General features: G+C 35.1%; 2 protein-coding genes across 4 annotated transcripts; both read right to left on the reverse strand.

The window, feature by feature from the left end:
* Positions 1–450: 450 nt before the first annotated feature.
* On the reverse strand, positions 451–13,008 carry LOC108454046 (protein ABA AND ROS SENSITIVE 1). Of its 2 annotated transcripts, none has more exons than XR_001866659.2 (9): positions 12,703–12,990; positions 12,212–12,314; positions 11,546–11,645; positions 10,408–10,519; positions 7,763–8,291; positions 1,606–1,681; positions 1,453–1,499; positions 989–1,335; positions 451–751 (listed from the first exon to the last, which is right to left on the reverse strand). XR_001866659.2 is itself a non-coding variant. In XM_017752356.2 (9 exons), the coding sequence occupies exons 2-8, from the start codon at positions 12,298–12,300 to the stop codon at positions 1,149–1,151; spliced, it is 1,140 nt and encodes a 379-aa protein (XP_017607845.1). In that variant the 5' UTR covers positions 12,301–12,314; positions 12,703–13,008; the 3' UTR covers positions 451–751; positions 1,137–1,148. The 2 variants fall into 2 exon arrangements, 1 of the variants encoding a protein (XP_017607845.1); XM_017752356.2 differs by having other exon boundaries at positions 1,137–1,335; positions 12,703–13,008.
* Positions 13,009–14,403: 1,395 nt separating this feature from the next.
* On the reverse strand, positions 14,404–22,306 carry LOC108451910 (protein STICHEL). 2 transcript variants are annotated; one of them, XM_053019980.1, is made up of 7 exons: positions 22,159–22,306; positions 19,236–21,493; positions 18,796–19,015; positions 17,039–17,599; positions 15,745–16,525; positions 14,906–14,987; positions 14,404–14,803 (listed from the first exon to the last, which is right to left on the reverse strand). In XM_053019980.1, the coding sequence occupies exons 2-7, from the start codon at positions 21,441–21,443 to the stop codon at positions 14,705–14,707; spliced, it is 3,951 nt and encodes a 1,316-aa protein (XP_052875940.1). In that variant the 5' UTR covers positions 21,444–21,493; positions 22,159–22,306; the 3' UTR covers positions 14,404–14,704. The 2 variants fall into 2 exon arrangements, with proteins under 2 accessions (XP_052875940.1, XP_017605115.1); XM_017749626.2 differs by lacking the exon at positions 22,159–22,306 and having other exon boundaries at positions 19,236–21,174; positions 21,284–21,416.
* Positions 22,307–23,516: the final 1,210 nt, after the last annotated feature.

Genomic DNA, 23,516 nt, shown 5'->3' on the forward strand with positions numbered 1-23,516 from the left:
AATATCACCCGTCAACATTTTATTATTGTGATTCAATAGGGAGATATTTTTTAAATTTTAATGTTTAAATTAAACATTTGATATAAATGTAATAAATAATTTAAAATGGGTTCAATAAACCATTAAAATGAAAAATTCAGGCTAATTAATTTTAAAATTAAAATTGACTTTTATCAAACAAACAACATAATTATTATCCCCGAGAACATAATTATTATTAAATTTTATTATAGTTAGATGAGAATTTTGTAATTTGTCATAATTAAACAACTAAAAAGAATAAAAACATAATTGAATGACTACTAATGTAATTTACCATGATATAATTTACCATGACTACACCTATCATGTGAAGGAGTTTCACTAAATAACCTTCCATTCTATTTAAAAAGGAGGTAAACAGGACCATCTATTATTGCCAACAGAATCAGAAGGAAGACGCAAAACCAGTTCAAATTTGAATCAGCTGAATTACATTACATCTATATTAATAAAGCCTGCGACAAAATTACAATACTCCTCACAAAACCGTGTTTCACAATACAAATTCTCCAACCTATGAACCTGTAAACCAAGATCACAAGTGAACAAAGTCGATAATAACTTTTCACAACCTAATCAGCCATCTTGTATGCATCACTCCTGTGAAAGGTTATAATTCAGCTGAATAGACCAAGGTTCAATTGTTTTGCATCATATAAACCTGGATAGTGTGTATTTGGATCTTGGCTCTTCATCTCACTCTTAATATCTGCAATAGGGTCCAGCAGAAAATATCCGCATTATAATTTATAGTAGACAAAACTTGTGTTTGGACTAACATGATACGACTTCTTTTACTGACACACTGCACTTTGCATCTTCATTTCTATATGCTTTGAACTATGAGTTGCAAAAACTAGAAGACACTTTTGAATGGAAAACAAATTAGTATACAATATTTGGAAATTATAATCTGCTTAATGTCAAAGAAGACAAAAGCACTCACAGTTTGTGGCAGATTTCTTTCAGATGTCTAAAACCAAATTTTTAGAACTTGAAACAGCGTTCCAATTTTTTCCCTTTTTATTACTTTTCCTTTTTAGTAAGAGACTTCTCATTAAAATGCACAGTTGCAAGGAGGACAAACTCCGTACTTGCAGTAGATTTCATAGGTGTTGAGCTCTCCAATCAACTGCAAAGTTCTCATCACTGTCACTCTCACTGTCACTAGTTGACTCTTCACTGTTAGATTCCTGTCTATCAGTTTCCTTCCCCCTCTGACGCTTATTTGATCTAGAGGTCTCCAATTCCAGTTTCCTCTTCCACAATGTTTCCACTTTCTGCTTGTAAACCCTGAGTGAGGAAAAAGATGATAAATAAACTAGATGACTATAATAAGAACTTGCCTTTTTATTCACAGTTAAAAAAGGTGGATGAGTGCCACAAACAGTGACAAGCACAAAAACTTACTTTTGCTCCAAAGATTCAGCCTCTTCAATCATTTCAGCTGCATCAATCTGCACGTTGAAAAACATATATTACTCATAAGTCTATATTGCAAACTGAATTACAAGGCAGGCAAAACAGCCGTAGTGGGTCTACAAGGAGATAAAAGGACCTAACCTCCTCTTCTTCCATACGATTGTCCACCTCTTGCAGATCTTCTTGAATCAACTTTTCAAATTCCTTGTACTCATCTCTGATCAGGAAACAGAATTAGTCAAGGTTATGTTTCAAAAAGAAATATACAGGTAGGAGAAATTTGGGGCCAATTATCTATTGCAAATTAAATCTTAAGGAAATGTGCAGCTCAAAATCCCAGATTTTATGTCACTGATTGGTGAATCATATGAAAACACCAAAATGTTTTCCAGTGTGCAGTGACCTCATATTTTCTTCATTTCCTTAATTTCCTTTTAACTTTCAAATGTTAAGAGAAGCTAATCATGCAAAATAAATAGTTGGGTACAAAAAATAATTAACTCATGCCACCCACATAATGAAGGGATGGAGAATATTTTTAACAAAGAATCATTTAAATGTTGAATTTTTAAGGTTTAAAAGTGTTGGAATTCCTTAAATTAAGCAGATTTTCTACCTTAGTTCTAGGAATTTCCTTGTACTATTAGCCATAATCAAATTACTAATTTTTAGGGATAGGCTAATTTCTAGAGATTATTTCCTTTTTATTTTTCCTGCTATTCTTTAAAAGGCTGTAGTCAGATTAGAAGAAATAAGAATAATTCTTCTTCCTAAATTTGTACATGGTATCAGAGTATCAGGAATTCAGTAGATCCTGCTCTTTCTTCTCTTTTCTTGTTCTGTTTTCTCTGTTAGAAACCCTACTCGCATGGGTGACACCGAAAATTCCTATGAGACTCTTCATAAACTTCGGCTAACCAAAACTCAACTTGAGGCTCTTCATAAACTACTCGGGACTCCTACAGCCAGTGGGTCACTAGCTATTCAAGGTACTGCTTTAAATACTACACACGAACCTATCACAACTTCCTAGATACTAGACTCAGGTGCATCCGACCACATGACAGGTAATCTAAGTTTGTTTCACACCTATTTACCTTGTCATGATCACTCTCGGATTCGCATAGCTGATGGATCTTACTCGCTGGTGGCTGGAATGGGGACAGTTAGACTTACTGAAAATTTTTCCCTTGATAAAGTTTTACATGTTCCAAATCTTTCCTATAATTTACTCTCAATTAGCAAGCTTACCAAGGATGAAAAAGTACTTGTTGAATTTTCTACTTTAGGTTGTGTGGTTCAGGAACAAGAATCGGGGAAGATGATTGGCACTGCTAAAGTTGATGATGGCTTATATGTTTGGAACAAAAACAGTTCACAAGAAGGGATGGCCTTATCTACATCAAAAGAAGATTCTATCATGCTATGGCACCGTAGACTAGGACACCCAAATTTCATGTACTTGAAGAAATTGTTTCCTCTACTATTTCTAAATAAGAAAATAAGTTCATTGAACTGTGAAGTTTGCCAACTGTCTAAACACACTCGTGTCCCTTATCCTTTGAAACCTTATGTTCAATCTCAACCTTTCTCTTTAATCCACCGTGATCTATGGGGAGCCAGTCGAGTAAAAAACATCACAGGGGCTAGGTGGTTCATAACTTTCATTGATGACCACACTAGAGTTTGTTGGATCTATCTCCTTAAAGAAAAATCCGAAGTCTCTAGAGTCTTCAAAAATTTTCACTCAATGATTCGAACCCAGTTCAATTCAAATATTCACACCCTTAGAACTGATAATGGGAGAGAGTACTTTAATTCTATCCTAAGTCCTTATCTTTCTGAGCAAGGAATCATACATCAAAGTTCTTGTCCTGACACCCCTCAACAAAACGGGGTTTCCGAGAGGAAAAATAGACACCTTGTAGCCGTGGCTCGTGCTCTTATGTTTACTATGGGTGTACCAAAGTATTTATGGGGAGAAGCTGTCCTCACTGCTTGTTATCTTATAAACCGACTCCCATCTAAGGTATTAAACTTTCAAACACCTTTACATACTCTTCAAAAAAATTTTCCCTTGTTTCGTGTTCCTAATCTCCCAACCAAAACATTTGGTTGCAAAGCATTTGTCCACAACCATCAACCTAACCGATCTAAACTTGATCCTAGAGCCCACACTTGTGTCTTTATTGGTTACTCACCTACACAAAAAGGGTACAAGTGCTACTCTCCAACCTTACAACGGATGTTTGTGTCCCTTGATGTTACTTTCTTCGAAAATGAGCCATATTTTTCAGCCTCTCATCTTCAGGGGGAGATACTTAGTGAAGATGAGACCTTGAGCAATCTTCTCATTATACCTCAAGGCTCTATCAGCCCTACCACCACTACAAAACCTGCTGAAAATCCTACAGCCACTGTTATTCCTGTTTTGGAACCTGTTTTTCCTGTTTTGGAACCTGTTTTTCCTATCTCCACTGTTCAGCAACAAGAAACAAGGGTGATTAACCATACTAATGAAGAAAAACAGCCTACTCATTCTGAAAAACAACAAGAAAAAACTCAGGGGCTTCGTGTATACTCTTGGAGACATCAGCTGCCTGAGACAGAAACAGCAGTGCCAATGCCATCTTTACCCGAGGACTGTCTTGAGGAAGAAGTTTCACCTCCTTCATCTTCCATCTATCTTCCAATTGCAGTAAGAAAGGGCACTAGGAGCTGCACTCAACATCCCATTTCTCGGTTTGTATCCTATGGAAACTTGTCTAAATCCTACAATGCCTTTGTTTCTAATGTTGACTCTATAGAAACTCCAAAAAACATAGAAGAGGCTCTTAAGTCAACCAAATGGAGGCAAGCTGTGTTGGAAGAAATAAAGGCTCTTGAAGACAATGGAACTTGGGAAATATCTAAACTACCTATTGGGAAGAAGACCGTGGGTTGTAAGTGGATTTTCACCACAAAATTTAAACCAGATTGGAGCATTGATCGATTCAAGGCTAGACTTGTGGCCAGGGGTTTCACTCAAACATATGGGTTGGACTATGAGGAAACCTTTGCACCGGTGGCCAAATTGAATACTATTCAAGTGCTTCTCTCAATTGCTGTCAACTTAGAATGGCCTTTGATCCAATTGGATGTAAAGAACGCTTTTCTCAATGGAGAATTAAACGAAGAAGTCTACATGGATTTTCTGCCTGGATTCGAAGGAAGCAAGGGCCAAGTATGCAAGTTGAAGAAGTCCTTGTATGGACTAAAGCAATCCCCTAGGGCTTGGTTTAATCGTTTTGCCAAAGCCATGACTAGTAGACATTATACTCAAGGTCAAGCTGATCACACCTTATTCTACAAACACTCGGATAATGGGAAGTGCTGTATTCTCATTGTCTATGTAGATGACATAATATTAACAGGGGATGATTCTATTGAAATTGAAAGACTAAAAGAGTTCTTAAGTTTTGAGTTTCAACTTAAAGACTTGGGGAATCTTCGATATTTTCTAGGAATGGAGATAGCAAGGTCAAAGGCAGGTATTTCAATCTCTCAAAGAAAGTATGTTCTTGATCTACTTTCTGAAGTTGGACTGTTGGGTTGCAAACCAGCCGAGACTCCAATGGAACCCAACCTTAAATTAGGAACTGATAAGGATGGAGAAGAGGTAGACAGGAGGAGATATCAACTGTTAGTGGGAAAACTTATCTATCTTTCTCACACTCGTCCGGACATAGCTTTTGGAGTAAGTGTTATAAGTCAATTTATGCATGCTCCTAGGGAGAAACATTTGGAAGCTGCCTACAGGATATTGAGATACTTAAAAAGGGACTCCTGTAAAGGGTTGCATTTCAAGAAAGATGTAAATCGAAGCATAGAAGTCTACACTGATGCAGACTGGGCAGGGGCAGTTAATGACAGGCGCTCCTGGCGGTTACTGCAGCTATGTTTGGGGTAATCTCGTTACATGGAGGAGTAAAAAGCAATCTGTTGTGGCACGCAGCAGTGCTGAATCTGAATATCGAGCTTTGTCCCACGGTATATGTGAAGGAATGTGGTTACAACGGCTAATGGGAGAACTAAAATTATCCTATACAAAACCTATAACATTATACTGTGACAACCAGGCAGCAGTTAGCATAGCTCATAACCCTGTACACCATGACCGTACCAAGCATGTGGAAATTGATCGCCACTTTATTACAGAGAAAATTAACAAAGGGGAAGTTTGTGTTTCATATCTACCTACAAGACAACAAGTAGCAGACGTGTTAACCAAAAGCTTGAGCAGAAAAATGTTCGAAGAAATTATGGGCAAGCTGGGTTTGATTAACATCTACACTCCAGCTTGAGGGGGAGTGTTGGAATTCCTTAAATTAAGCAGATTTTCTACCTTAGTTCTAGGAATTTCCTTGTACTATTAGCCATAATCAAATTACTAATTTTTAGGGATAGGCTAATTTCTAGAGATTATTTCCTTTTTATTTTTCCTGTTATTCTTTAAAAGGCTGTAGTCAGATTAGAAGAAATAAGAATAATTCTTCTTCCTAAATTTGTACAAAAAGTCAAAAGAACAGTACCTATGTCCTGTGAGGATGATATTTTTTACTTCCTCCACTACTTGTACATTATTTACAATTATTTAGCACTCCATTCACATTTTAATTAAAAAGTAATTTACCCTTTAGAAGAGTAAACAAATCAGAGTTGAGACTATGATGATGATAATTACTATGATTTCTAAACTCCCATGTAAGCTATTGTACAACTATTTAAAAGTCCACTTAACTTTAAATAAACAAATATTATGGTAATTATCTTTAGCAATCATAAATATTTTATACTATCCAAACCACAGAACCATAAAATGGACATAGTCTTGAGAGGCTAAAGAGAAGGATCTGTGTGACTTTAAAACGAGTGTTAGAATTTTAGAGTTTAGACAGTTGAATGCACTGACTTGGGCAGCAAAACCAGAAGTTTAGACAGTTAATGAACATCAATCGAGTATCTTGAAGCGTTAGTTCAAAACTAGCTCATATTGCAGAAGCTATTCCAGCACTTGTCTTTGGTACAAGAGATGATAAGAAGGGTACAATAACAAAGCTACAAGAAGGGTATGTTCAGTGAGCAAGATGATGAATAGAATAAGTATTTTCTATCCCCCAATTAGTGTTAACCTGATAAGCATAGGATAATGAATAGGATCTCGTAATGCAGGATGACTCAAAAGGTATCTTCTTCCTTTTTCTCTTAACTTATTGGATACCCTTGTTTTTCTATTTCTCTTTGCATCTCTAAAAAGATTTTTTTTTTTTTTCTTTTGCTAGAGAACTGCATTTAGAATATAATCATATAGCGAGGTATCATAGACTAATCACAAAATATATCCTTACTTGAACCCTAGCACACAATATGTAGAAAACAAAAATCATCCTACCATTTTCTTAAGCTTACACTCAGTAAATAGGATAATCTCATCTAATGCAAACTACTTCCTTATCTTTGATTTTATGCTATTCCAACCCTAGTAATTTATTTCCTTTAGACAATTATAGTTGGACATTATTCGGTAGTAGTTCTGCAACCCTAAACAACAGTGTTCTAGTTCCAACTTCAATTTCACATTTAGCCTTTATCTGTATTTTTCTTACTGTTTGTGTTCTTTCATTGTCTCCACCTCTGAAACCGCATTATAATCTTTATCCTATTCTCTGTTTGGCATGTCCAAGATTAGGACAGAATAATTTCTGTTTGGTGTGCAAGATGAAGAATAGAATGATTATTTGACCAATACATCTTTCTAAAACAATGAAAGTTAAATGCAATTTTTTCTATAAGAAAAAGCAAGTTGTTAGGGGTAGAACAGAAAGCATACAAATAAGGGCTTCTAATCCTCAATATTAACCCATAAAAAGCCTCTCCATTTCAAGAGAATTGAGTAAATTTCATACAAGTACGGTTATCCAATTAATTATACTAGTATCCTCTTAGCAGTGAAACGTGGTTTATCCTATGTTATCTATCAACTCTTGTATATCACACACACTTAATTATAAATAGGATTCATGTAAACTGAACTAGCCTCTCAGGAGCAACTTTACACACTATTATCAGCTAATTACAAAGAGCAGGAAAGTAGTTGTGCTGGCAAAGCTTGAACTTGAACACTAACGTATTTTGTTTATCATAGTTTCTTATCTTTGAATCCCCCTTAAAACAATAGCTTCCGAGAAAGATATATAACATGCAAACCAGAAAACAATGGATTTTAAATATGCATGACTGCATTAAACTAGGAACTTACTTGACATCTATCTTAACAGGCTTAATGCCACGAGCACGTAAATCAGCTTCCTTATTGTCAAAGAATCCTTCAGGGAGAGCTCCCTTTACTTGCTTGGTTTCTGGAGCACTAGCCTGCTCTGAAGCCTGTATATTCTCCCTAGGAGGCTTCATGGCATTCATAGGTAACTTGGCATCATCCTTATCAAAGAAGTCATCAGGAAGAGATCCTTTAACGTGCTTTGTTTTGGTTTCTGGAGCACTAGCCTGCTTCACTGCCAGTTTATTCTCCCTTGGAGGCTTCATAAGATTCGTAGGTAACTTGGTTTCATCCCTATCAAAGAAGTTATCAGGAAGAGATCCTTTCACTTTCTTGGTTGCTAACTGTGTGACCTGTCTTGACTCAGGAGGCTGAGTCATCTTTGTTTGACTGGCACTGCTTTGAGGACAACCATCCTCTTCGGTCTCTGAATATAGACACTCCTTTGCATGAGTTTGTGCTGAAATTCCAGGCTTTTTGTTTGAACTAGGATCTGGCAACTTTTCAATCTCTGTTACAAAAGTGAATTAATTATGTCAACTCTAATTACCATATCATGTCACCTACAAATTACAATAACAAAAACAGCTTCCAAATAAATCAGAAGAAATAAAGTGCACACCATGCCTTACATTCTTTGTCGTGTCAACTAAGAAAGAATAGTTATTCTAAGAAAACTTTAAACCCATAAACAGAAGCTTATTTTAGCAAAGGTCTAATTTGGTGTAATTATGACGCAGGAGCTTAAAATTAAAAAATAAATAAATATATTTTATTATTTCAGTTTATTTTATTTAGTTTAAAGTATTAGATATGTTTTATTGACAGTAGGATTATTATTACTTGGGGGTTAAGTTTAGGATTATTAATTAAACTTTATTTGCAAGGAAGAGTAGAAACTTTGTTAGAAAGTAAGTCTCCTTTATATATTCTGTGACAGAATTTATAGCAGCAAACTTCTATTATTATTTCTTTGAATTTAATAAAGAAACCTAGAGGTTTTCTATAACCCTAAGTTTTCTATAGTTCCATCTTCTCTCCTATTCGTTTGTTCAGCCCTAATTCTTTAATTGTTTCTGTTTTCTTCCCCAACATACATCAAATTAGCCTTCATCTTAAATCAGACCCATAACTGTTTCATACTTCAAATCCAAACCTTTGAATTATATGGATACCAGGCTGTTACTACTAAGCGATTTCATACTTGTTGACACTTGTAAACATGAACTCCAGATGAAAAATATAATCATTGTACTGTTCGTCACTTGCATAACTTAAATCATCTATATATCTGAACCTTTTATATTTTGATATATAGATGATTTAAGTTATGCAAGTACATAGCTGGATTTCCTGACCTTTTATGGGTCAGAGGTCTCATTGATTTGGTTACACCGATGAGATTTTTTTTTTTTTCCAATCAGCATACAGCAGAAATAGACAAGGTTAATTTGGTAGCTTTTCATATGTTGGTTGAGGTGCAACTATGGTACTGTCAGAGGGAGCAGGAGGAACCAAATCTCACATGGATAATATTCATAGAATATTGCACTTTGAGATTTGGCATATGACTACACAGTAACTCTTTAGGTAAACTGGTTTACTTGAAACAGATTGGAAAAATTAAGAAGTATCAACATCAATTTCAAAGGTTGTTGGCAGGTGCTAGTACAGTGTGAGTGGACCAATGGGTGACTTGTTTACTGCAGGATTAATGGACTCAATTAGGCTTGTTGTGAAATGCAAAATCCCCCAAACCTTGTTCAGGCAATGAACATGGCACAAGCCTTTGAGAAGAAGCAACAACACTGTTAAGAGAACACTGGCAACACATTGACTAGAATATTAAAGACACCAACATGGCAGCAACAGTTCCCCTTCTATTGCTAAAAAACAACTCTGGGAATGATGAGATGGTGGCAATAGGTTTAAGTCTAAGTGGTGCGACTCCTCACTTTGTTAAAAAGTTGACTGGTGTAGAGATGGAGGGATAAAGAGACAACGGCCATTACAACAATTGCGATGAACCATACTCACTTGAGCATCAATGTAAAAAGCTATTTTGGTTAGAGATAAAGGATCCTAACAATGTTGTGCAAAACCAAGATGAGTAGGGGAACTAAAATATCCTTGCATGCAGTAAGGGGCAAAAAATATGCACAAACTATGCAATCACTAGCTTGCACACAAGCTCTTTTTCCAGGATGAGAGTAATGTTATGAATGCCTTAGTGCGCAAGACAAGAAGTCAGATGTGCCAAAGATGGAAAGAGCTTCTTACAAATTTTTCATGCTCTAAAATAATAATAAAAGTATTTATATCTATCTATCTATCTATCTATCTATCTATCTATATATATATATATATATATATAGAGAGAGAGAGAGAGAGTATATCCTGGCCATGCATATTTGAAATTTTAGGAATTGCCAGATGACCTTATTAATACATGCAATTTATTGACCTAAAAGCATTGAAGTCTGTATCATGCATTTAATCTTTTCTGTAGATAATAAGATAAAGTAAAGCTTGATGCCAGTATCAAAAGTCGAGCAACCTACATTTTCGTTAGGGAATACATCTAAATGCAGTCAAAACAAAATAATGCCATAATCAATAGCTCTTACCAGTTGTTTGCTTCTCCGTCCCATGATTATCAAAAAACCTTGGAGGCAGACCAGATTGCGTATTGCTAGCTTGAGTACGCCTAGCAGCATTAGCTTTCAAGGTATTAATTGCCTATTCCAACATGAAGCCTCTGATAAGTATTTCAACTAAGATGGATAGAAGTAAGCTAGCAAAGAAATCATGGAACAAATAATCAATGAGAAATGAAACTACAGACAATAGTAGTAAAACCCGGGGGGAAATTAAGTTTGATTCCAGAGGTATTGAATATTTGTTCTACCTCTATTTCTATGCCTACGTATTAATTCCAAGAATAGTTCAAGTTAACTCATAACTATCATTGCAATAGTTCCTTTATTTTTTTTTTTTGCATTTGCAGGTAAATATTAATATTTGTGTACATATATATCCATGCATGTATGGCATCTAAATGACCTTACCGAAATTGAATGAATACATAAATCAATGAAAAGGTTACTGTCAACAAGAAATTGGTTTGAAATCCATATCCATCAATCTGATTCAAAGAAAGATAATAAGGGCAGGACATGTTACTCAAAGGTCATATCTGGTGCAACTAAATTATTCAAATTTATATATCACAATCAGAGAAATTACAGAGTTTACACAAGTTGACAACTGTCAAAAGCACATTCCAAAACCCTTTCAGATTAAGGATGATAAAAAATAGACAGAAAAACATACGCCGTAAGACTGAGGAGGCAAATAAACAGAGCATGTTATAGCTTTAATGTACTCAAAAGTTTTCCTCAACCTTGCAGAGGTACACAATATATTGGCAATAAAAAATCAAACTCAGCTAATCCAACAAAAGTACTTCCTTAAACTTCAAAGATTATAAGAAAAGAACATGGCATATATATTTCAAAGCAAGAAAAAGTAGTATCAACATTCTTTGTTAACGTTGTAGCATTCTCACCACACTCCATAAACCATCTTATGGTCAACTATCTCCAAGACCTAATCAATTACCTAAAGACTGCTCCCAAAGGCACTCAACATCATCGAACATGCCTGGTGAGTTCTCACATTAGCATTATAACAGCATTTTGAACCTACCTCAGGCAGAGAGTTTTTGTCAAGATTCTGAGGGTCATACAGGGAAACAGACATTACCTCATGATGTTTACGAGAAGCTTGGTGTGCATCCCAATGGGATACAGATTTCAAAACAACATCACAAACCCGGCAGACAGGTTGGTCAGATTCATTGTAACTGCATGTGGAAAAGCAAAGAAAGAGAAATTACAGTCAAAAAACAAAACATAACTAATTTAAGTATTATATAGCAACCAACTTTAGAAGATGAAAATCAAAACCACCATTAACACTCTATATATAGAACAATGAGGCAGATTTAAAGAAATTATACCAAAAGAAGTACCAATTAAAATTATGTTTTCATCCGTTCACATTGTACACTTAATAGACAATGACAAGTATAGACTTTATACAAGCCTCCAAAAACTTAGAAGCAACATCCTCAAGAAAAAAAAAAGATCTAATTTTAGAACATAACCATGAAAATAATCATAACATTTGAGAGTCATTTCAAGAAGCAAGAAGAAATCCAATGCAAGCGTGACAAAATTTTCCCCACAGAAAATTACCCCTTACCCCAAGTTCCAGAAGGATATATTTCGGACCAATCCTTTAGAAAACAGACATTGAAAAGCAAAAAATATATATTACAAGAAAAAAAAACAAAATAGAAAAGCATTGCCAGGACATAATATTTTCATTTCACGGCTAAAGTATATTGTAATGAAGTGATAAATTTACCTGATAAGGGGAGAATCTATGCGCTTCTCCTTCTTTTGTGCATTCAATTTGGCGCGAAACAACGCCTTGTTCCTCCCTTGGGCATCCATTTCCTCTTTACAACCTTAACAATGAATAAAACAAATTCTTCTAAAAAATCGCAAATAATTGCTTCTTGAGTAAATAAATTTGTATAATCAGCGTTATAAAAGGCTTAGATTATAAAAAATTCACAACAATATAGAGAAAACAAGAAATAAAAAGGCTAAATTACAAGGTTAAAATTAATGCTTTAATAACCCACCGATACACTGCCCTATTAAATTTCCAAAAAGTATTCATAAAATTAAAGAGAAAACAGAGTGACGGGGACAAATCAGAAATATGTAGAAAAGGAAAATATAAGACCAAATAATACAAAGAAATAAACAAGTAAATTCTGAAAGACAACTGAAAATTTAATATATATATATATATATATATATATATATAATACAATGAAGTAACAGTACCTGGCCTCTTGAACAGTTGGAAATTGGATTATACGTAAGACGAAGACGCAAGTTACGCGTGAAAGAAAAAGGGAGAAGAAGAAATGGTCGCAAATCGAGAGAGAAGAGAGAGCTGCAGTTTCCTTTTCCCGGTAGAAAGCCAATAAGTAAAGGAGAAAAAGGTCGTAACCTAATGTAGAAACACCAACGTCCTCTACTGTAGAAACCGGAACAAACCGACCAGGGACGGGTTGAACCGGAAACAAGCAAGTATATTGGTTCGAATAGAGTCATCAAATTTATTTTTGAGGGGTAAAGTATAAAAATGGTGACCAAATTATTGATTTTATTCTATTTTTATCATTTAATTATTTTTATTTTTATTTAATAAATTAAATATTTTTGTCATTATTATATAAGTGATGAGAGGTTGATGTTAGTTTTTATTCGTCTGATAATAGAATTAATCCTTACATATTTTATTAATTTAATTTTAAATATAATAAATTTAATAAATTTAATTTTAATATTCATAAAATTCGTAATTTTAATTTAAATTCTACTAAATTCAATAAATTTAGCTCTCAATATTTATAAAAATAAATCTTGAATTCTAAAAATTTATAAATTTTATGAATTTAACCCTTTTAAAGAAAAAATCAGCATTTAATAAAGTTTTTTATATTTAATAATAAATTTAACCCTTTAATATTTATTTTAAATATAAAAATTTTCAAACTCCAGCTCCAGCAGCAGCCCCAGCAGCATCTCCGGCCCCTCACCACTAGCACTGCCCTCAGCTCCCCTTGCTAAAACTAGCAGTTCATCTCATCCTTCCCTCAAATGTCCTATTTCTGTTCTGCCATTTTTTTTTTCTTTTTATAGTGAAAAAAGTAGGTTGCAGATTTGAGCCTAATTATCACAAGCTTTCAAGTACCAAGTATTCATAACGCCATTCATTAGCAACAACCACGTCCCTGGAGGCGGCCATTCAAGCACCGGGAATTCATGCCCATGCCCCTGGAGTCGGCCATTTCTTTTGTTCCCATTTTTCTCTAACTTCAATTGTAACAGCAATGAACCCAAAAAATTTGTGGTAGATAGATTAAAATGGTGGTTTATTAAAATAAAAAAATTGTTTAAAGTAATTAAATTTTTATTGAAAAATTAATCTTATAAGCCCAAATTACTTTATTTTATGTAAGGTTAGGATTGAATAAAATGTCAATATACTTCAAGGTCGAGTCAAACTAAGTAAAGATAATTTTTAAAAGCCTCTTATCTAGGTTCAACTCAAATTTGTCTGAACTCGGCCCATAAATATTGAGGCTAAACTTATTAATTTTTTTAAAATTTGAACTAAGATACAAATTTTGTGAACATTGAAGTTAAATTTATTAAATTTTTATTTAAGATCAAATTAATGGAATATGTAAATATTAAAGAGTTAAATTTATTATTAGACTAATAAAAAATTTAATTTCAATTAGTTCTGGAATTTACTCTTAAAATAATTAATAACTATTATATAGTATTTCATTAAAAAAATAAATTGACATAACATGTTTAAGTTACTTTTACAATTTTAAATACAAATTATTTATTTTTATATCATAAAATTAAAAATAATTAGGTAAGTAGTGAGTAATTGAGATGAATCCACCATAATTAAAGACCCTGGGGGACTGAATTCCGTATTTTACTCAAATTGGAAGTTGGAAATAAAAAACAAAATACCAAAACCTGTTGGAAAAATTTAAAAGGTCGTTTTACAGCATGTCTCAATGGATATGTCTTTTCTGAAGCTTCTACACTTCCCCTCTAATCTCTTATTCACCCGTAAAAAATATGATCGAAGCTTAAAATAAAACAATTGCCAAATTCCAGCAGAAACTTTACATCAACTTTCCTATCATCAACCTCACATGGCTTGAAAGGAAAATTAAATACATAAATATTTTATATATTTATATCTAAAAGAAACAAATGACATCAAGAAACCCAATAGATTCAACATTCTAGATTACCTTCTACATTTGTTTTGTATTTTCTTTGATTTCCCACACTCGCCAAACAATGAAAATCGTCTAGTTCTGCACGATCGAACTGGTGTTCCCTTGACCTGTTACAAGAAACACGATCATGTCTTTTTTGCATAAGCTTGAAACAAATCCTGTGGCTTTTATATGTTGACAGAAACAAGGGAGGGGTAGCAACAGCCTACCTTCGCCCTTCTCCGGGGCTTCGAGTTATTCCAACAGAAAAGCCCACTGCATCCTCCGGTTCCTGACCCAGATTCATATCCACTAAAGAAAAACCATGAATGAGCAGCAAGTACACAACATGAAAACAAGTCGTAGCCTATTTCTTTTTAAGTAGAAAAGAAATTAAATAACCATCAAACCAGTGCGAAAACAGCATTCCAATGAATGAAATATTTCGGTCAGTTGGAACAAACATAAAACAGATCCCTTATTCTTACTATTAGTTGCGGTATAGTAAAAGTGATTCACGTTAAATACAAAGTGAAAGACTTTTAACATTTTGTACATTATTATTGTCTTTTTTTTATATATATTTTCATAGTTAACTTTCACTACAGTTTAATAACTTTTTCACCTTTATTTATAATTAAGGACAATTTAGTAAAATGTGCTTTTAGGTAATCATAAATTTCGTCAACCAAACAACAAAATCTTATATCTCAGCCAAATGAGCCAAACAGGGTAATCTAACATAGCCAGTAATGTGCTAAGCAGTCATACATTCCGGTAATCCTACTACTAGAGATAATCTTATATTTCATGAACCAAACACCGCTAATAGTGTTAGCTTCTAGTTCTAGTGAAAAGTAATAAATCGCTACAATACTAAATGGTTTCAGGAATGTTCCCCAGCATGAAGACTTTTTATGACATTTTTATGATAGTATCACTATTCAGTTATTGCACTGACAAAACTAACTAGATAAATATCTTTGAATCAACAATTAATATTTGAAGAAAGAATTGGTAAATGGCAAAAATAATAGGCAAAACCAGTAATGGTATCAAGCAGACTTACAGGTTTTCTTTGCTTAAAGTGCTATTGTGCAGCAAACTGGGAGACATGGGATAATGATCAGCCCTTCTACCTAGCTGGTCCTTCTGAATCTCTTGTCCATCATTTGTTTTCAAAATTTTAAGCTCCCTGTTTAGTTCCTCATCCCATTGCTGAGAGGAGAATGCTGCTGAATCCATTGATCCCAAATTACTTTGACGATAGACCTCTTGAGGCAGAACCTGATTCTTTTCAGGCTTCAACCGAGTCAATGATCCAGGAGTGCCTTTCTCAGCAGCCTGTAACCAAGCAGTTTCTAACCTTTGCTCACGTATAATGGATTCAATTCTTTGCATTGGAATCTCTTGCCTACACTCCTTTGAGCTGTCAATGTCATCTTTGCCTTCAGCAAGTAATTCAGGTGTTCTCACAATAGATTGTGAAGAATAATTAGAACAATCTTGTACTCCTCTCAGTTTACCTTCCAAATCACTAAAACTTCCCTTGGATACCTTACGCGACTCCTGATGTAAGTCTAAACTAGAAATACCATCTAGTACATTCTTAGGAATGGCCTTTCTTTCACTTCCAATTCCGGCAGCAGTTTCAACCTGCTGCAGATTTTCCAGCATCTCAGCTGGATTTGCATGATTTAAAGAAATCCCAACATCAGCCAAGAGAATTATTTGAACTTCTACATTACGTCTCATCACTATTTCCATAGAGTTTGTAATACTGCTTAAAAACCTCTCAGCTCTCGACTTGATATCTCCATCCGCAAATGCTAGATATGCAATTAGAACACCTGCTAGCAGAAAAACTGAGTAAGAAATAAATAGAAAAATATAATGCTATCCTAAAACATAAAGTTCTCTATCAAACAGATGTTAGCATGTACATAATTATCTGGATAAAGAAATAAGAGATGGAAAGGAATAGGTAGAAGTACATATACAGATGGAATGTGCCAACTATTTTAGTTGGACTTTATATCCATTCAACCTTCAGATCTTGTTATAGGTGTAACAAACTTCAAAGACTAGAAAGTCAAGGATTTTTCCCTGAAGGAAACACACAAAACATACTACAGAGAAGGCATAACACATACTACAATGTATCTCTCCCTGTAAGAATTGCCATCCTTTTGTTGTTGTAATAACATTTATGCATCATAGACCTTTATGGTCTATCTCAGAAATATATTGCTCACAAGTGGACTACGGCAAGATTGATGTGAAGAATTTGATGTAATTTTATCAAGAAAATTTATATATCATTGAGAAATATGCAAAATAAAACAAAATAACTTAAAGTCTACCTTCATCTTCAGCAAGAGACAAAAGCTTCCCATGAGCAAGTAGCAGCTGTCTCAGTGTCTTTGAGTGGCACTTGTTAATACACTTTGCCCAGATATCATCTAATTTTTCAGAATTTCTGCAGGCAAGTATCATATTTCCATTTAGACTATTGTCACATGCAGCAGGTGTGGCACTACCATCCAAATATCGACCACGTGAAGTTTTGGAATTGGAACCATAACCATCAATCCTTGACACTAATTCTCCCTGACGAGTGGATTTTCCATTCACAGATTTCTGTAAGGATGCAGTAGTTGATTTCCAAGGCATACGCTGAGTTCCAGACTTTGGCTTGTAAGCTTTAGCTTCCCTTGAAGTGCTTTGCAGGTCATCCTCAATTGTCTTGGCGCTCTGCCTCCGGCTGCTGCCTGACTGAGACAGATCCGGTGAAGGCAATGAACCAAGCTGTAGCAGAGTAGCTGTAAACCATGTTGAGCGTTCACTTGAAACCCTTAGTTGTTTCTCAGCTTCTGAAAGAAGCTTTAAAGCATCTTTTAACCTCTCCACTTCTGCTTCAGTCACTGCAGCAGACACCACAGATCAACATGGATATATTTCAAAATAATAATAAGAATAGTGTAAGAATAGGATTAAATATGATAAGCACTGCAAAAAATTTGCCCTTAGAAAATGCAATAGGAGCCTCCTCTCTTTCACATCTTCAATGTCATTGAATATTACCTAAGGGAGTTTATATAGTTATAGGGAAAAAAGACAATAAAAAAAATACCACATGCATCTCCAATCTAAGGAGCAGCAAATACAAATTAAGCATATTTCCATAAAGCACATACCAATATTTAGGTCATTTATTGCACTAGTGTATTCCATCCCAGATTGGATCCTACTCCATTTTATAGAGCAATGCAGGACAACTTAAAAATATTGCTTGGTTTAATGCATTAGTTAAATGATAATAACTAAGATAGCTAAAAGTGAAAAAGAACACTAAAACAACTGTTGTAACATGTTAACAAGAGATTTAATCAGTAGACAAAAACCTCAACTTGAAGCAAACAAATTCAAATGTTTCTATTTGACAGGACTAAGAACAAAATTGATTTTGATTGGCATGTAAGAATAAAAAAGTTGGGTATTTCTTATTTTGGTTATGAATAGAATAGTAAAGAGAAACTAAATCACGTAAGGCCTTCTTAAAGACATTTGAATAGAAATGGACTACTCCAAATACAAAGAAACCAAATGACATGAGGCATAGTTTCAAGTTTCGGAACTAAGAATTAGGTAAAAATAAGAACGACTCTAGAGCTACAAAAGATTTCTTGGCTTATAAAGGCATAGGTGTTTATTTTATTCTTCAATGGAGAAACCACATTCTAAGTGTTTACCGATATCAATATTCAAGCAAACTAAAGGGCATGTAGATACTGTATAGAATTAAACTCCTATCCAGTTCAACTATTTAGGCTCATTTTGCTCCAAATAACTAAACTTCAACATGTTATATGTCCGTCAATTTTTTTTCAGAAAACCATGATATATCTTATTTGTGACGTGATTTTTTCTTGCTTCTTTTTCCTTTTTTCTTGCTTCCTAGTTATTTTGATCTTCACAATGATTTTTGGTATCACCACTGCTGACTTAAGTACATCCAACTAATTATAACATAATTAGAATATGGAGGTGCCATTTTTCATATAAAAAAGCTTTCTCTGTTACCAAAGAAACAAAAACAAAGTAATTGGATGACACTCACAAGCTCGTCCACCAAAGAATGAATGACTGTACTTAGAATCAACAATATTGTAAGTTCCAGCAATGATATCCATAATAAGGCTGGCCAATTGGGACATCAAAACCATTGGATCAACCCCAGAGTCCATCAGCTCTCTAGCTCTTTTCACTGTTTCTGCCGTATCAGATGACATTGCTAATTCCAAAAGTTCCAATAACTTCTCATCTGAAACAACCCCTACCTGCAGGAAGAAAGTAATGCAAATAATTCAACCTGTTCATATGTAGAAAATTATTACAAACTCTGAACATTATAGTTCTCCTTATAAATGAGACTTGGCAAACATACTATATTCCAATATGTTATTCTACTAACCATAATTTTATAGCAATCATGAAATGACCAACTAAAACCTGAAAATGAAATAGCTGTGACAAGGAAGCATTTTCAAGCATACTCACAAGTTCATTTACAAGAGATGCAGTGATTCTTTTACCCAACAAACTTAGCTGGTCTAGCATTGTTTCTGCATCACGAAGTGAACCATCTGCATTCAATGCAATTAAATCTAATGCATCTGATTCAACCTCAAGATTCTCATCAGCAGACATCTTCCTCAACCTGGCCATGATATCACAATCTTTTATTTTGTTGAAGAGATACTTCTGACATCGTGATTGCACAGTACGTGGAACATTGTCAAGATCAGTTGTTATGAATATGAACACAAGACGTGGTGGAGGATCTTCAAGGAATTTTAGCAATGCCAGCCATATCTTAGAGGGCAACAAATGGCACTCATCAATAACAAAAACCTTATATCGAGATGAACTTGAAGCAAGCCCCGTTGACAGGCTTTTCAGAAGATACCTAACTCTATCAATTCCTCTTCTATTGGTGCTATCAAATTCCCAAAACTCCCTGCGTTTCCCAGAAGTGAACTCAGTGCATTCTGTACAACAGCCACAAGGCTTATCATCATCAGTAGTCTGACAATTCAAAGCAGCAGAAAAAATTCTGGCAGTTGATGTTTTTCCAGTCCCACGGGGACCTTGGAAAAGATAAAAGGGGGCAATCCTTCCCTTTGAAACAGCATTCATAAGTGATTGTACCACAATATTCTGCCCAATCAGTTCATCAAAGAACATTGGTTTGTATTTCTGACTTAAGCTCTTAATATTTTCTGGCGTACCCTCCTCCTCAGCTTCTCCAGTATGAGCTACAATCTCTAACCCATCTTGACTCCTACAGCTTGATGACCATCTCCTTCCATCCAATCTACTCAGGGCCTCTAAATCAAGCTCTCCAAAGTTTGTAGAGAGCTCATCATCACTGCACCTGGTTCCAATGGATGACCCGCCTCTTCCATCAGCACTATTGCTAAGCAATGGGAGAACACCTTGAGCGCTTCTCAAAGCATTTTTCCGCTTATTGGAAAGTGATAATGATCGTCTATGTCTATGGTACATGGATTGACTTCCGCAGAGAATGCTACTTCCTTTCCTTCTTAAAGTGTCAGAGAGAGAAGGAGAATAACAACTCCCACAAACCACTCTATGCTTTGGGGTCCTCTTTGTCCAATAACAAGGAATCCCACATCCTTGCTGACCTGGCAAATCCAAAGGGTCATCCACATCGTCATCTCCATCATTCAATGAAGTCGTGGTCGCATCCCATGAGCCAACAACGCTTGGGTTGTGGTTGAAATACTTGTTATAAGAACTAGTTGACAACGCAGGAGTGCTATAAGAATAAGAAGAATCTTCCTTTCTGTCAGCCTTCAACAACCTAGAGGATGGATGTGGCCAGTTCTTAGGCTTGAGCTTGAGAAGCAGTGGAGATGCCCCTGATATCTTGCGAAAATCCTCGGAATTACTATAATCTTCAGTGTCATCAGATTGATCAACAGAATCATCCCTTCCTAAACTTAAAGCCAATGCAGGATGAGCCTTGAGCAATTTTCTGGAGTAAACTGAATTTCTATTAACACCATTCTTTTTTTGTTCGTATCTAGAAAAAACATCAAAATTGGAACCATTTTTCTTACTATTCTTGTTGGCCCCCAACATTCTTTTGGCTGATGGTGTGACCAATGAGACGAGATTGGCATCTCTACACCTGAACAACATTGAAGCAGATCGACTCTCACCCAAACAGGTATCACTTTTAGAATCCCCACATTTCCTGGCATCGCTCAAGCTATTTTCATCCACGCTACCTTGAATCCAAGAAGAGGACTGATCCCCATCATCCCCATCATCAAAATCATCATCATCCTCCCCATCATCATCCACATTTACTGATGAAGATTTCTGACTCCTCCAATTATAAAGGAAAACCCTCTTATCTTTCTCATTGCCATTACTATTAGTAATACGACCATGACCATTGCTTTCAACTCTAAAAGGTAACAAAGATAAATCCAAATGAGCATTCCCATTTGACCTACTTAAACTTTCACTACCTAAATGATTTCTTGAAGCAGTAAAAGTAGAAGTCGATCCTGTACCTGCCGCTACTGCTGCTGCTACAGATCTAGAGGAATTGATAGGGGATTTCCAAGAAGAAGTGGTCCCAGGATCTCGCAAAACTCGAGCAGCTTTCCGGATTTGAGTCAGCTCCTTCTTCAAGTGCAGCCTACTTGGATCAGGCATTCTCAAATCTGACATTTTCTTTCTTCTTCTTCCGGCCTCAAATCAGCTAAACAAGAATCAACCCACTAAAAAAAAACTTTTAAACACTCTACATTTCTATCTCATTCTTCTCATCCATAAATTCAGATGGAAAGAAACAAAAAGCCATAAAATGTTTTGAAAGATAGTATTATTAGAAAGGCAAAGGAAAGGTAAGGAAGGGTTTGAATGCGAGCAGATCTGACAGGTGTTGTTACGGACAGAGTCTTGTAATGAGTTGATCTAGTGTGGGTCTCAGATTCTAATGTATGAAAGGAAACTGGATTTCTTTTTTATTTACAAATCCTAATCACTTTCTAGGGTTTTCTGTCGCCTTTTAGTTGGCGCCCCAAATGAAATCTTTTAAACTTTTTGCTCTGTTTTTTCTTTTTCCTTGTGAAATGAGTAAAATAAGTCTAATTCTGCTTCCATTCTTTCAAACTCCTTTATAAATTACTCAGTCCCACAAAATAAGCAAATAAAAATATTATTTTTCTGAATTTGGAGTTACACAATTCTTCAACTCTATTTTTATTGGTTTGTCAGCCAGTTTTTCTATTTTAAATGTGTGTTTAAGAAAACAAAGATGGTTTTATAATTAGATTTCATTCTTGAAATTTTAAAGGGTAAAGAGTATAGGGACTGAAAGCAAAATTAAACCAACTAAAAAAATTTAAGCGGAAATTGGGAAATGTGAAAGTCGGAAACTCACTCCAACCGCGGAGAGCACGGGATACAACTTCTATTCTGCTGTCACCTTGTCCCTCTGTCGCCTCAGAATTTCTTTTCCGCAGGTCACGTTATTTTTAGACTTTTGATTAAAGTATGTATTATAAATAGCAAAAAAAATTAAAAATTACTTAAATGAATATATTTATTAAAATTTTATAAAAATGAAAAGAAATTTTGATTGAAATCTAAAGTTAGAGGGTTGTGGAAGAATATTCTATCAGCAGTCGAGCACCAGTTGAGCATATTCTGTTATTTTTAGTTATTCTATCCGTTGTAAAATATTGCGTTTTAGGTCTTTTATTTTTATGAATACGGAGCATTTTGTTGGGGACGAGTTGTTCACAAAACGACTCGTTTTGATGTTAGCAATTGTTTAAGTAATACGATGCGGTTTTAGACACCTAGACTAATAGATGCCACATTGTTTTAAAATCGTTATTCCACACATTTAAGGCACTAATCAGGTAGTAAAATGGTTGTTAAGGATTTTCTACAAATTTTATGTTCTTTTTGTTACAAAGGTATCAAAGCTACTCAGTCCTCATAGCCAACAAAGGCTTCACCACCAGGCTTCAGAAAGATATGGGATTGTTGCAGCCGGAGCTATCTCAATTGCAGTTGGAGGAACCAAAATCGACTCACACTTGAAAGGCTTCCATGAAAATGTCAAAAGTAAGATTCGTTCAGAACTTCATTCACTCTTTAAGTAGTATTTGGGACAGTAATCATCTGCTAGTGTGTGGAAGTTGGGTTAGACAAGGGAAAAGGTATCTTAGGGGGCCCTCCCTCAGGGTTTCCATCAAAAGAGCATCTAGTTATGTCTCTTATGCCAGATTTAGGACATATGAATACATCTCCTCAATCAGCATGCATCGAACCAGCAGACAAACCCTTTAGGTTGGATTGTCCACATTTTGATAGGGTAGATTTTAGGTGTTGGTGGGCCAAGCTTGAGTAAGTTTTTGAAGCTGAGTGTGTGGGAGACCTAGCTAAGGTTAGAATGGTGATTTTTAATTTGGATGGGAAAGCCTTGGATTGGCACCATTTCTTTGTGTAGAGGTAAGGAGGTTTGTATCAACTAACTTGGGAGACTTATGCTCGAGGGTTGCAAGAAAGGTTTGGGTCTAACACCTTCCTGAATCCAATGTTTGTTTGAGTTGGTTTCCCCCAAACAGCAAGGATCTGTGGATCTTCTCCATGACAGCTTTGTAAGGTTACTAAATCAGTTACATCTGCCAGAGATTTATGCCTTGAGTATCTTTATAAGTGACTTGAAGCCCGAGATTGGTCAGTACTTAAGGTTATTTAAACCTTAGACCTTGGTTGAGGGGTATTTTC

The sequence above is a fragment of the Gossypium arboreum genome, chromosome 10 (genome assembly GCF_025698485.1).
Source record: "Gossypium arboreum isolate Shixiya-1 chromosome 10, ASM2569848v2, whole genome shotgun sequence".
Lineage (NCBI taxonomy): Eukaryota > Viridiplantae > Streptophyta > Magnoliopsida > Malvales > Malvaceae > Gossypium > Gossypium arboreum.

Bases quoted from the DNA above. Each gene is read 5' to 3' on its own strand.
- LOC108454046 (XM_017752356.2), bottom strand. From the start codon at position 12,300: ATGGATGCCCAAGGGAGGAACAAGGCGTTGTTTCGCGCCAAATTGAAT. The intron at 1,682-7,762 runs GTAAGTTCCTAG...TTTCCTGATCAG, and splicing joins CCTGTTAAGATAGATGTCAA to AGATGAGTACAAGGAATTTG. The intron at 1,336-1,452 runs GTAAGTTTTTGT...TTCCTCACTCAG, and splicing joins GCTGAATCTTTGGAGCAAAA to GGTTTACAAGCAGAAAGTGG.
- LOC108451910 (XM_053019980.1), bottom strand. From the start codon at position 21,443: ATGTCAGATTTGAGAATGCCTGATCCAAGTAGGCTGCACTTGAAGAAG. The intron at 19,016-19,235 runs GTGAGTATGCTT...TTCTTCCTGCAG, and splicing joins CATCTCTTGTAAATGAACTT to GTAGGGGTTGTTTCAGATGA. The intron at 14,988-15,744 runs GTAAGTCTGCTT...GTTTTTCTTTAG, and splicing joins ACTTTAAGCAAAGAAAACCT to TGGATATGAATCTGGGTCAG.